General features: G+C 44.0%; 1 protein-coding gene across 1 annotated transcript in view; it reads right to left on the minus strand.

Moving 5' to 3' along the window:
- Positions 1-15,196, minus strand: part of TMEM255B (transmembrane protein 255B) — a 226,715-nt gene that overhangs the window by 30,087 nt on the left and 181,432 nt on the right. Inside the window, exons 6-7 of the mRNA XM_007942404.1 lie at positions 9,459-9,539; positions 4,414-4,499 (exon numbers count right to left, since the gene is read on the minus strand). Coding sequence (XP_007940595.1) covers positions 4,414-4,499; positions 9,459-9,539 — 167 coding nt within the window. The remainder of the gene's footprint in view (positions 1-4,413; positions 4,500-9,458; positions 9,540-15,196) is intronic.

Consider the following 15,196-nt stretch of genomic DNA (forward strand, 5'->3'; position numbering starts at 1 on the left):
CCAAGGCATTGTGATGTTTTTGTGTTTATATTTAATTGGTGATTGTATGTTGGAGTGACTTGCCCATGATTTTCATTTTCTTTGTATGTTATTTACACAAGTAGGGTACTGTGCTGTGCTCCTCTATTCACTAGTTGACAGCACTTATACACTCATCACCTGTCTCCTTTCCTGTTGTCAGCCTCTTGTATGTCCCTGCCAACCTTGGCAAACAGAGCCTATTCTTAGGTCCATGGAATCCGCACGTGAATGCTATCACTTTAAAATCCAAAATGGTTGCCACTTGTAAAGATTTAAAATGGCTGCACCCTTGGTCACTTTAAATATCCCAAATGGCCACCACTTGTAAACACTCAAAATGGCTGCACCCTTGGTCACTTTAAATATCCCAAATGGCCACCACTTGTAAACACTCAAAATGGGTGCTCCATTGGTCACTTTAAATATCCCAAATGGCCACTGCTTGTAAACATTCAAAATGGCTGTGCCCTTGGACACTTTAAATATCCCAAATGGCCATTGCTAAACAATCAAAATGGCTGCAGCCTCCAGACAGTGGAAAGTCAACAGTTCAGGTTGTCTCCCTCCTTGTTGTTTCTTTTCCTAGTCATAGGCCACCAGAGCCATTGTCCCTGCAGCCCTTGATGACCAGGGCTGATCTTTAGGTCAATTCTCAGGTCCCAATACCACTTGGAAATATTCAGGCTGTTGGTCCCATCAGAGTAGCTGACAGTCCACAGCTGTACTCACTGTTTTCGTTCAGGTTTTTCCACTAGTTGGTGCCTGATCCACTTCTGTATAGTTCCTTTCAAAGCTCAGGGCTCCAGGACTATCTTCTGTATCTCTGTCAATTGGTTTTTCTTTTGTTTGTTGAGGAGGGTCTGTGTTGCTTGCCTGTGTATTTCTCTATCTTATGGGAAGTCCGATAAGACAGCTTTTTGAAATGTTAATGTATCTTCCTACTCATAGCCACCCCTCCCTTGAGTTTCTGAGGTGGTATCCATATGGAGGTAGATTGCCCAACCTTCCTTCCGAGGAGTGGCTTCTAGGTTTGAACTGCAAGCCTTCTGGTTAGCAGTCAAATGCCTTAGGCCCTACACCACCAGACATTGCTTTATTTTCATAGGGAGCTCTGGTGGTGTAGTGCCAAAGGCATTTGACAGCTAACCAGAAGGCTGGCAGTTCAAACCCACCAGCTACTCCTGGGAAAGATAAGGTTGTAATACTAACTACCTAGAATGAGAAGTCAATCAGTCACCAGCCTAGCAGTCATACCATGGCTGGATCACAGAAGGGGGTGATGAGGATTGAACTGTGCCCCACCCCCCAAGATACGTGTTGTAAACCCTAACCCCTATACCCGTGGTTGAAGGAGCTCTGGTCGCATAGTGGGTAAGGCATTTGGCTGCTAACTAGAAAGTGGGTGATTCTCCAGCTGTTCCATGGGAGGAAAATGAGGCAATCTACTTCCATAAAGATTTACAGCCTTGGAAATCCAATGCAGGTCGCTATGATTCGGAATGGCAGTGGGTTTGGTTTTTTGGCTTTTATTCCTGTGGTTATAATCCCATTCGGGAGTGGGTTTTCTTTGGTACGTTAATAAGCACTATTAGTGTAGGAAAGGCATTCCAGTGGCACAGTGATTAAAGTATTTGACTGCTAACCAAAAGGTTGGCAATTCAAACACACCAACCACTTCATGGGAGAAAGATGAGGCAGTGTGCTCCTGTAAAGATTCACTGCCTTGGAAACCCTGGGGGGCAGTTCTACTCTGTCTTAGAGGGTTATTATGAGTCAGAATCGATTCGATGGCAGTGGGTTTTTATTTGTGTTTTAAAAGTCAATCTCTTTTGAGCAGATTAAGCACAAGAAGCACAGTTGGGGAAAGACAGAAGTCATGCCACATCAAGGAGCCAAGGAAATTCAGGCCTACAGATGCTGAAAAGAAACAAGGACTTTTCCCAGAGTCGACAGAGAGAGAATGCCTTCCACTAGAGCTGACACCCTGAATTCAGACTTCTAGCTTCCTAGTCTGTGAGAAAATAAATTTTTGTTTGTAAAAGCCACCCACCTGTGGTATTTACAGCAGCACTGGATAACTTAGACAATGGTTCTGCAGCCCTTGAGACAAAGGGGTTTGACTGGCTTCCAGGTGCTGCCCTCACCCTGCATCTCCTGGGTGTGAGCAGTTCTATCCCAGCAATGAGTTCAGTAAAACCTAAAGATTTCCCAAGAGAGGGTTTGCTGCAAATTGATGCTATTTTCAGAGGCACATTGAGTGACATGTGGCCCTTACTCAAGTCTGGGTGCAATGTCCAGGAGGGGGTCAGGCAGATGACAAGAGGAGAGGTGTCTGATTTCCTGACAGGATCATACAGTCACCAGAAGTAGACCAGGCAGAGAGGTGGGGCTGCAAAGGGCTGGGCATATCTCCTGCTATCAGGGCACCTCAAATACATGGGGCAGGTATAAATTCAGTCTGACACTCTGGTAAATGAGCAATGAAACTTTGCTGATTGTTTGAAAACTGAATTTTAAGTCTTTATTCCACATAGGGGCTGAACCATTTTCCCAAATAATTTGGGGTTCTCTCCTCCTTTCTGGGGGACTAAATCTACATTTAAAGGGGTTGACTCAGGTTAGAGCTTACCAGCTGGTGTACCCAGGCATACAGGCAAGCCAAAAATGGAACAGGTGTGCCGATATGGTGACTCACCCCAGCCCTCAGAATGACCAGGCAGGACCTGGGGGGCTGGCACCCCTGGGCAAATTGCTGCCATGTTTGAGACTTATTTGTTGCTGCCAGTGAACCAAACAGTATATATGCCATGATGTAGAAAACATCAGAAGCTACTAGTTTAGCTATCATAGCACCCCAGCCTGAGAGGGGACAATTTACTGCAGGGCAGTGTTCACTGTCACCTAGCAGGGTCTACATAGCCAGGGTGAGTGCAGTGGCCTGGGTGTCCATGTGGTAAACTGAACATGCATTACAGCATGGTGCCTTTCCTCCTTGGGAATTCTGCCTAGGCAGTATGATAGGGCCACAGAGAAAGTGGGAGCCCAAGTCTGAAGGACCCAAGGTTAAATCCCCTCTCCAACACATAACAGTTATGTCATTGCTATAGGTTTAAGTTGTACACCCCCCGCAAAAAAAAAAAAAAGTATGTTCAAGCCCTAAACTCCAGTACCTGTAAATATGGCCTTATGTCAAAATGGGGTCTTTGAAGATGTAATTAGTTAACATGAAGTCTTTTGGGAGTAGGCTGGTTCCTAATCCAATAGTCCGGTGCTCTTATAGAAAAGGATCAGAGACAGACTGACACACAGGAAAGATGGCCATGTGAAAACAGGCAGAGATTGGAGTGATGCTGCCATAAGCCAAGGAACGCCTGGGGTCTAGAAGGTGGGAGAGACAAGGGAGTTCCCCTACAGCCTTCAGACAGAACACAGCCCAGCTAATACCCTGAATTCAAACTTCCACCCCCCAGAAGTATGAGACAATAAATTCCTGTGTTTTTAAGCCACATGATTTGTGGTAATTTGTCACAACAGCCCTAAGAAACTAATATAGTCATCTTAAGAGGGTGACACAACCTTTCTGAGCTGGAGTTTCCTCATCTATGAAACGGAGTCAATGACTTTTCCTCACATAAACACTTGATGATTAAATTAGATGATGCAGGTACAGCATCTAAGGAAGGGAGGAGAAGGGAATGGAGGGGAAGGAAGGGCAAGGAAGAAAACAAAAAAACCTGCCTAATGCATAAAATAAGGAGCCCTGGTGGCACAGTGTTTTTAAGCATTCAGCTGCTAACCAAAAGATTGGTGGTTTGAACTCACTAGCCACTCCATGGGAGAAAGACGTGGGAGTCTGCTTCTGTGAAGATTTATAGCCTCAGGAACCCTATGGTTGCTATGAGTGGGAATCAACTCAGCAGCAATGGGTTTTTAATAAAATATACTTGATAAATGCCAGTGGCCCCATCACTTCACGCCACTCCATCCTTCAGCTTGGCACCATGGAGAGGTTAAGATGAGGGATGTTGTTGTTGTTGTTGTTATGTGCTGTCGAGTTGGACCTGACTCATAGCGACCCCTCCTTGGGTTGCCGAGGTGGTATCACTATGGAAGTAGATTGTCCAACCTTCCTTCCGAGGAGTGGGGGTTTGAACTGCCAGCCTTCTGGTTAGCAGTCAAGTGCCTTAGGCATTATGCTACCAGAGCTCCCAAGATGAGGGATATGATTGCTTAATAAGGGTTATTGTCTGATTCTAACAAAACATGGGACAAGTAGTAGTATTCAAGAACAATTTGATGATGATTTGTCCAATGCAAATACTATCTGTGGTAGGTGACAAGCCTAGTGACAGCCCCACCATCACCCCACCCCTCACACAGCACCCAACTCACTTTTCGCAGTTGTATAGGTCACAGCAGTAACAAGTGTTGCTCTTCACCTTCAGCTGGCACTTGCCATTCAAGGAGTGACAGGTGACCTGCAAGCAGGGAAACCTTTTCAGTTCTCTCAGGGACACTTCCTTATTTAGTACCTGTTGTTTCACCCTCACACCCAAGGTTCGGCAGAGCTGCCTCTGCTGTGGCCGTAAGGAATCCCAGCCTCTCCTCAAGTCTGGAGAGCAATCCTTGGCTCAGGTACCTCCCAATCTCACTCTGACTCCCAGGTAGAGCAGGTGGAAATCACAGGACCTAAACCTTCTAGGAGGAGTTAGTCAGCCCAGTGAACCACCAGGCTTGGCTAAGCAGAGGGGAGTCCAGGTAATCAACCACTGTTGAACAATAGGAGGGAGAACATTCCAGTCACCTGTACCACCAAGGCAAGGAATCACCCTGATAACATGCAAAGGACAGCTCCAGGCATCTCTCATGTGACCAACAGACACTCTCATTTTACAAGCAAGTTTCCCCTTTGGTGCCTGCTATATTGGTACTGCAAATGTTTGGGTAAACTTCCAGTGTTAAAAGAATGAAAACGGGGCATAAACACCCAACCTTCCTCACTCCCTCAGAGCTATACGATGTGTATACGGTAGTAAAGCTGGTATTGTGTTTCCCACACATGTTTGGGAAGTAGGCAAGGCAGATTCCACCATCTCCAGTTTAGAGATAAGGATAATGAGGTTTTGAGAGGTTAAGCAGCTTCCCAATTCAAATTGGAGATCCTGGGTAGAATGGAAGGAAAATATGGAACAAAACTCAAAATCATAAAAAAGACAAGGCTTACTAGTCTGACAGAGACTGGTGAAAGCTCCAAGACTATAGCCCCTGCTCACCCTTTGGGCCTGGAATTGAACTCACTCCCGTGGCTTAACCTTCAGCCAAACTATAGACAGGCCTAGAGGTGAACGATTACACCAGGGAGGTGCACTTAGAACAATCAACCATGGAATAACAGAAAGGCAGCATTTGTGTAGGAAGAAGCTCAAGGCAGGAATGCATACACAGGGAAAAGGTAACCACAGGGAGGAAGTGGAAAGAGAAGTGTTATATTGTGAGGATTATAATCAATGTCACAAAACAAAATGTGTATGTTCTGTTAAATAGAAAACAAATTTTCTCTGTAAACTTTCACCCAAATTACAGAAAAAAGACTTAACAGTAAAATAAAGTGTGAGGAAAAAAAAAAAAGAAAGACAGGAAGAGGCTTCCCAAGGCTTCACAGGTACTAAGTGAAAAGCTGGGATTTGAAACCAGATCTCCAAAATCTCAGCACAGAGCTTTTCTCATCATGTTCCACTGAAGGTATAGCACCTTGGTTGCCAGGTGATAAAACAGTGCTGCTCAGAAGGTCCAGAGGGATCCTCTTGAGGATCATCAAAGAGTTTGGGGGATTCTTCTTTTGGGTGGGTCTTTGGCGTCTCTTCAGCCACTCTTGAACTAAAACAGTTATGTTTTTATCTGTTTTATACATGGCCCCCATTTCAAGGCTTCTGTGGTTAAAGCTTGAAAACCACCAAAACTGGCAGTGGAGAGCCTTTGAACTACTTGAGTAAGGGTGTGACCTGAAGAAAGTATGGTAGAAAGATTAACATGGATACATTAATATGCAAAAGGGACTAAAAAAGGTGGAGACCAGAGACAGACCAGTGGGAAGGCTATTCAAGTCATCCAGCTCTGAAATCTGATCTGGCAAGGAAGAATTGCAGAAGAGGTGTTACAAACGAAGAGCTGAAGGAACAGTGGAACATCACTGGTAGATATAGGAGTTAAGAAGGAAGGAAAGAATGAAGCAACATCCTTATGGATGTGGGCCCAGGAACAGGAAATTGGAAGATCAGATCATAGAATGTTAAAGCTAAAAGCCCTAAGGTCATAACATTTAATTTTCCCAGACAGGGTAGCTGAGCCTCAGGAAGATGAGGTGACCTCTGCTGAAGGTACAACAGAAAGTTGTAGAGCTGAGACCTGAACCCAGACCTTTGGACTATGTTGCACAGTAAGGAGGTATATTATGTCTTACGTAGCTTGAGCTGGTGGTTTGGTGAAATGTCCAAAAGTGAAAGTCTGGTGGACCATTGGATCATCAAGGCTGGGGCTCTGATAAAACTGTCAACATGCACAGAGCTATGAGAGGTGCTGAGATGGTAGAGGGGAACACAGAGGGCAATGAGAAGCAGGAAGATGGACAGTGTCCACATGGCAAAGGGGCATCACCTATATATTGGTATTGCAAAGGTGTTCAGTCATGCTGAATGTAAGAGCTGGGTGTGAGCCATCAAGGGGTTGGGTAGAAGAGCAGTATAGAGGCAGAATTTTAGGATAGGGATAGTCAATGATATTTGGGCTAGAGATAGGTCAAGGAGAATGACTGAAAAACGCCACTGAATTTGCAAATGAGAAGTCACTGGCAGTTTTGAAGAAGACATTTCTCTTGAGTAGATGTGGAAACAAACCAGATTGTGAGTGGAAACAAGTAGAAGAGGGGTGTGAAAATAGAAACAACCACTTTTCACAAGAACTGAGAGAGAAAACACATGGAGAGAGGTAAGCAAAACCCAGGAGGAGTTTTTCAAGATGATTAAAACAGTGTGTGGTGTGTGATCACGGACAGGGAGGAAGGATACCAGGAAAGAGGGAGAAGAGAACATACAAGAGGGAGAGGATGGGGCTGGGGCTCTGGAACTACAGGAATGTGTTGTGTTCTTCAGGTGGGACCCATGGACTTAGCTGGGGGCGGGGACCAGACTACAAACCTTGAACTCCAGCCCTGGGCTTGGGGTAGACACCTCCAAACAAAGCTCAGTGATGCCAATTTCCTGAGTGTGCCCACTATTTCCACTGTCTGCTTGGATGGCCCTCACTCCCCCTTGCAGATTATTTCAGGTGCTACCTACCTACAAGATCAACACTTTCTTGTATGTTCCTCCAGCCTCTGTCTGCAGCTGGAATCCTCCCAGAGTCTCTTCTAGAATGATCCCACCCTAGGGAACCCAGAGGAGGTTCAGGTCCTCCTAGTCTGTTCGGTGCTTCCACAGTTAACTCTTAGTCCTTCTTCCTGTCAGGGGACAGGAAGGGTCTTTTAGTAGGAGTTAGATGACTCCCTGGGTGAGAAGCTGGAGGCTGAAATAGTGATCCTGAGGAGCAAAATTTTCTAAGAGCTAAAATGTTCAAGACATCAGGGGCTCCAGGTAAATGGCTTACTAGGAAGTATCAGAAATAATAGCAGATGACAGTAGTTTGGCAAACTACAGCCTACAAGCCAAATCCAGCCTGCCGCCTGTTTTTGTAAGGAAAGTCTTATTGGGACACAGCCACACTCATTTGTTTACATATTGTCTGTGGCTGCTTTCAAACTGTACCAGTGGAAGAAAGTAGGTGTGACAGAGATTATACAGCACATAAAATGTAATATATGTGTTGTCTAACCCTTTATAGAAAAAGCTTGGTTTAGAACAGAGGTATTCATCCATGGCCCTAGAATCACTTAGATATTAAAAATCCCAATGTCCAAGCCACTCCCCAGATCAATGAAATTAGAGTATCTGGGGATAGGGCCCAGGTACTCATGTTTTTTAAGTTCCTGAGTTGATTACAATGTTCAGTGAGATTGAGAACTCCTGGTTGAGGGACAGAGCCTGAAGCAACCTCTGTGTTTCATGCAGGGTATGTAGGGACTGTCCACAGCAGGTCTATGGATAGACTCAGAGGAGTTGATAAATAGGGCTTCAAGTGGAAACAGGAGCAGATGTGAGGCCTCCCAAGCAAAGAAAGAGGTGGAGGGAGGGCTTGCTTCTTTATGATGCAATGAGTAGAAAGAAAGAGCCCAATGTTGTACTGAGACCAGAAAAATAAGTGTGAACTGGCACAAAAAATGACAGAGTAGCATGAAGGCCCTGCAGAGAGGAGGGTGTAGCACAGACAGGTCCTAGCAAGCCTGGTCCAAGTGACTGGGTGACAGCTGTCTTGACCTGTGACCAGCAGTCTTGACCTCTGACCACCTCTGAATGTGATGTTTCCCAGGATTCCTTCTGGTCAGGCAGGCTGGAAGTCAAGGCAGGGACAGGTGAAAGGCCTTAAGTCCCAGAGACTAGGCTTTGCAAAAGAAATCTGCCACCTTCTATGGAGTGGGGCAGCAGAAACTCTCCTAGATCTGCAGCAAAGGTCCTGGTCAAGAGGCCGTTAGCATGGAGCTGTCCTGGACACTCACAACTCCCAGTCTAATATTTTCTCAGACACAACAGACAGCTCGTTTCTTCTCTGAAATGTGCCAAAGAGTGTGAAATCCTTCCAGCAGTTACAGAGAATCCCAGAACAAACTGACGTGGGACCCCTGGCTTCCCAGTAACCCCATTGTGTTTGCTTTCCAATGTTCTTTACGTTGCCGCTTCTCTTCCATCTGTACTGTTTGAGAGGTCTATGCTTATTTAAACTGAAAAATCTACACAGAGCTAGAATGGTGGCAACTGGATGAGTCAAAAGGGAGCTGTGTGCCCCATGGGATAGTCAAAGCGATGTTGGTAGGTCATTGTGAACTTTATTATTCCTGGAATTTTCATACAGCTAGAAATAGAAAATAAATCATTATGCAGATGTCCGTGGCCCAGGGAAAGTCAAGTTTCTTGGCCAATGTAAATGTATTATTCTAGCTTTTTATTCCAATAATCAAATGAGGAAAAAATGCTAAGAGCAAAAGCCACACTGCATTGAACAAATGGACTCCAAGAGACTGCTATGTATCAAAGAAAGCATATAAGCAACTGTAATTCCCAAACAAATACAATATATTAAAATGTCAAAGCTAGCTCAAAAAATAAAGTATATGCTATACATTTCTCACCATGGCAGAGAATGAAGAGACAAAAGGAAAAACTACTGGAATAAAAACATTCAGATTTCAACTCAGGACAAAGAAAAATTGACGAGTACGTGAAGTGAGAACCAAACAAATTTGACAGCGTGTTTTTTCTTTCTTTCTTCTTTTTTTTTTTTTTTTTTACCTCTGTCTGGTAGACATCATATAGGTATCCTACCCCACTTGAGTAAAACTGGCATCTTCCAGTGGTGAGTGGCCTTGGTTCCTAGAGACAAATAAATAGACACACATGTAATGAAATAGTTTTATCTTCAAACCAAGTGAGGCCAGAGGCAATTTTAAGATCTGTCTGCCACAGGCTCTCAGCCTAAAGGAGTGGCACCAAAGCAGACTAGAGCATGCCAAACCAGGAATGCAGAGCAGGAAATACCACTGTTCATTCCAGAGCAACTGGCCTCATGCCATCTAGAAAGCAGGCAAGCAGATCACATTGGGGAGCAGTCACCCTGTGTCCACAGGTGGGGCTGACACATCTTTTTCTCCCATCAGTCAATACACAGAAGCTTAAGGGAGATGGTCCCATGGTCTTTCAAAGTATCTTCCTATAACTCTACTATAAAAACGGCTTGCCACTTGCCTCTTCCTTGAAAGGTAGCAAGAAGAATTTCAGACTAATTTATTCATCCACCGAACTATTCAATCATCCACCAATCCATCCACCCAGCCAATCACCCAAACATCCATTCATCTATCTATACATCTATGTATCTATGCATCCATCTACCTATCCACCCATCTATTCAACAATTCATGCAAGTATTCAGCCAGCCAGCCATCTATATACCTATGCATCTATTCCCAACATTCATGGAGCAGGTACAATGCCAAATATATGGATGCCAATGTTAGACACAGTTCCTGCCCTTTGGGAGTTTATAAAATAATAAAGGAAATAGATCAATAAACTGACAATTACAAAGTGCTTCTAACTGCTATAATAGAGGACAAGGAGTACACAGAGATCTTAAAATGCCATAAGACTATATAATCTGTAAATTATAGTGAGTTATTATGCCAATAACATTTAGTTTTATTACTGTGTTAGTCATATTTCCCAAAGCATTGCTATTTCTTCTGATCTAAGAAGAGAGGGTATTAAAAACAACCAGTAACACTGGCAAGAGATAAAAAGGATAATTCATTCATTGGTTCATTTGTGTAACAACTACTGACTGTGTGGCTTCTCTGTGCCAAGCCCAGATATAGCTTGGGATGGAGGAGGGAGACAGACACTAGAATACAAGTAATAGATGTAGAGCATGGCAGATGGTGATAAGAGCTATGGAGAGAAATGAAGCAGGAAAGGAGAATGGGAAGGATGTGGACACTGTTCAGAAATATTAGGTTGTAGTGTTTTAATCATCAACAAGAGAAACCCCAACCCATTTCCCATTGGATTTCTCAATGGAGAAGTAACTGGTATTTTGTCTTAACTTCTTGACATGTGTTCCAACACAAATCATTAGTGCTAAGCCAATTGTGCTAAGCCTACCACCCCTACCCTTTGCCAGTGGCTAGTTTAGGAAGAGATGTGGGGTCCCATCTGGATTTTAGGGGAAGCCTAAAAGCTTTCAGGAAAGTTTTATCTGCTGCTAACAATGAGATACAGAATGTGATTACCCTTCATCTTACTTTTGGCATTGTCCTATCTAGGTATGGTCACCTAGAGCTGCTGCAATCATCCTGTCACCAACATGAGGATGAGGCCAATAACATGAATGGCAGTACAGAGAGGTGGAAAGAACCTAAGTTCTTGATAACATCATTGAACCGCCCCTGTATCAACCAATCATGGAGCCCACCATACCTCCAGACTTCCAATTATGTGAGTTAATACATCTGTTTATAATTTAAGCCAGATTTATTTGTTAAAGAAATGTAGAAGAGGTCCCATTTGTATACAAGCAACAATTCAAACATGTCTGTCTATACGTGGAAAACAGCCCTGTCAGATACTTTCTCTACAGGAGGGACTGAGAACTGCCGGGCAGAACTTACCCAGGGGATGAAAGGCCAGGTAGAACTAGGTTGGCACAGAAAGAAAGCCCTGGTAATCAAGAGCAGATGTGATTTTGAGGAAACGTGATGTCTGTCACTCAAATTTATCTCCCAACCCAGACTACTATTAACTCATTTTCCAATCCTATGTCATCAGCTCAGACTAAGTAATGCTGCGGAAAAATAGTGACACCAAAATTTTAATGATTTATCAAACCAAAAGCTTTGTGTGTGTGTGTGTGTGTGTGTGTGTGTGTGTTTCCCATCTCTCTCTCACAGTGTGCCTACAGTTCTGTTCCCTGTGCCTTCATTCTGGAACAGCCCTTATCTGAGACATTGCTGGTCTCATGGCAGAAGAAAAAAAGGACCACAAGATGATTCTAAAGTCTTCTGCTTGGTCATGATACACCTTACCTCTGCTAACAAGACATGAAGCCAAGCCCAAAGTCAAGAAGGCAAGGAAGTAGGAGCCCCTTAGAGGGAGAAGCAGTAAATACTTTGAATGATAATAGAATCTACACTATGGGAATTGGGGCAATAATATAATTTACATTACGAAAGGGGAAGAATAATAACATCTACAAAATGAGAGGGGAAGCAAACACCACTAAGATCCTAGTGACAAGGAGTGGGGTTAGCTGAAAGACTCCAGCTGTTGCCTCCATCAGGGTCCACTTCAGCTTTTGAGCTAAGATCATATCCTTCTTGGGGGTAACCCTTGGCCCATCACTGAGCAAAGTGGTGGGTAGCTCAAAGGTCTGACCATTTCTTTCCAACATCGGATTTCCCACTGAGCTGGCAGAAACAACCTCAGGTCCATAGAACAGTTTGATGGCCCCTTGTGCCCAATCTGGTTTCCTCCTTTCATAGGTGATACCCAACCATAAATTTTTGAATTCCTAACTTTGCTTCAGCATCTACTTTTCCTAGAACCCAACTGGCATAGTTAATAATGGAGAGACCAACCAGGAGTTTATGTTCCATGCAAATGCCCAGAGGACATACCATTCACCAGGGCCATCAGGAATGTTCTAGAAAGTTAATCATCATCACTAAGAGGTTCAGGTGTAGCTCTCCTCTATAGCCTAGGGTTGATTGTAGGAAAGGTTGTCACAGAGCTTGGCTCACTGAGAACAATGGGGATGATAGGATGCTGAAGCAGTAGAGGTCACGTGCAGTGCTTAGTCAGCAAGTCAGAGTGGTTGTTGTTGTTGTTATGTGCCGTCGAGTCGGCCCCGACTCATAGCGACCCCCCCTTGGGTTTCCGAGGCAGTATCACTACGGAAGTAGGATTGCCCAACCTTCCTTCCGAGGAGTGGCTGGTGGGTTTGAACTGCCAGCCTTCTGGTTAGCAGTCAAGTGCCTTAGGCACTATGCTAAGTCAGAGTGGGAGGCATTGTAATAACCAAGATCGGAATGGTAACCAAGGTGTGTTGGATTGGGTTCTCTAGAGAAACACAAAAACCAGCGAAGTATATATATATATATTTAGAGAGAGAGAGAGAGAGAGAAATTTATCTTAGATAAATGGCTCACAAGCATGTAGAAGCCGACAAGTTCAAGCTGAAAAGTTCGTCTCTGGAGGGGGATGGGGCCCAGGGCCGTCTGGCTTTCACATGCACGGCAGAGGAGTTCAAGTCACAAAGTTCGTCTCTGGAGAGAGATGGGGCCCAGAGTCGTCTGGTTCCCGCAAGCGCAGCAGAGCCGGGAGAATCAAACTGACACGCAGGGTCGCCGAGAGATGGGGCCCAGAGTCGTCTGGTTCCCGCAAACGCAGCAGAGCCGGGAGAATCAAACTGACACGCAGGGTCGCAGTTCCCAACAAAGAAAGAATCCGAAAGCCTCCTCCGGGGCGAGCAGCGAGCTGCTTGCTCCAGGAAGCATATATTTCGGAATGAAGTTCTTCCAGTTTGTCCCTGGGATAGTATTACAGGTAGGCCACACCCCTGGGGAAACTCCCCCTAGACTGACCGGCCGCTTAGGACGCAGTCATGTGATCCATCATGGGAACCACCACTCACAAGTGGAGTCCAGCCAAGTTGACACATCTTCAACTATCACACAAGGGGTCTGACCTGGAGATAATTATGATATTGTGTCACCAGAGGCAGTATAGATGAATGACAGCACTGCTTAAAACATATGATCAAAAGAGAACAACAGATGAGCAGGAGCCTGAGGGTGGTTGTTCTATAAAAAGTCACAATCCCTTGCTCACTTTCTGGACCTGAGACAACTTTTAGGCCCAGAACCCACTGACTGAAAAAGTAATAAGGTCCCCAAAAGGAAGAACCAAGTAATACCAACTTATATGATTCCCTATTCCTTTCCAAAGGCACCTCCGGCCGTTTACTCAAGTGACAACACACTGGAGAAAGGGGACTACTCAGATACTTTGAGGACTACTGGACTCGGGGTCTAAGTTGATATTAAGTCCTGGAGACATAAAGTATCCTCAAGACTCCTTAGAGTAAGTACATATGGGGATCAGGAAATAGAGTTCTAACCAAAGCCCAGCTAACAGTGGGTCTGTTGGGTCCAGCCCCACCCAGTGGTCATTTCCCCAGCACTTGAATTAATAATTGGGATTGGCATTCTTGTCAGCTGGAGTTACCTCCATATTGGTCACTGCTCTGTGCAGGAAGAAATATCATAGTGGGGAAAGCAAAGTAAAATCTTATGAAACTGCCCCTCTCCATTCAGAATAGTAATCAAAATGATGCTGCATACTGGAGCAGGGATGTGGGGATGGTGGAATTTAGTCACATCATTAAAGACTTAAAGGTTATAGGGGTGTTTATTCTTATCATATCTCTATTTAATTGACAATCTGTCCACTGCAGAAACAGTGTGGACCCTGGAGAATGACTATGGACTATTCAGTGACAGATGACATCCAGATATGGAATCTTTATTAGAGCAGATTATGGCCTAATGTACATGACTGAGAAATATATTTTTTTTTCTCTGGCCTAATCAGGAAAAAAAAAATCAAACTAGTTCACATTCACATGAAATGGAGAATAATATACATTTCTAGTTTTTTTCCCCCCAGGATAGTGTTATATCTTCTATCCTATAAACTACAGTTAATTCTTATTATTCTCAGTAGTTATATTCTATAAAGTCATTGTAAACATTGAATTAGCAAAAATGGAACCATTGCTCCTAGGGGGAATATAATATTAGGTTCCTGCAAGCCTCTGGACACAATATTTCCATCAACCAATCAGTGCATAATCCTATTTTATGTGTGTTTCTGTTTAAAGGATGGAGTCTTGGTGGTGCAGTGGTTATGCACTTAACTCCCAAATGAAAGTCTGGCAGTTCAAACCCATGAGCTGCTCTGCAGGAGAAAGAAATAGCAGTCTACTTCTGTAAAGATTACAGTCTTAGAAACCCTCTGAGGCAGATCTACTCTGTCCTATTGGGTCACTATGAGTTGGAATTGACTCGACAGCAGTGGCCCTGTTTAATGGCATGTTATTTAATATATATTGTTGATTCATTACACTGAACTCACAGTCAAGAGCACCATAACTCACACCTGAACAGACATTAGCTAACACACGTCTTTTTGTATTTTCTCTGTAAGGTTCATCACAGCCTTCTTGTGCATAGGAACACTAGCCAAAATTTTAGCACTACAGTTAGGGGCCATTTAAACAACAAAATTACTAATAAAAAGCACAAAAATGCAAAACTCACAGTACTAACTAGACTGTGAAAAGGATACTTGTTTATAGTATAATGGCTGAAACAAGAAGAGCTGTTCAACCTCAGCTGGGAACATGCACATCAGACTACTCAAATTTGTTGTCACTCTGCATATGTCCACAAATGATTGTGAATGCACCCTAAGTG

The sequence above is a fragment of the Orycteropus afer genome, unplaced genomic scaffold, assembly GCF_000298275.1.
Source record: "Orycteropus afer afer isolate SDZICR_OR568_19922 unplaced genomic scaffold, OryAfe1.0 scaffold00089, whole genome shotgun sequence".
NCBI lineage: Eukaryota > Metazoa > Chordata > Mammalia > Tubulidentata > Orycteropodidae > Orycteropus > Orycteropus afer.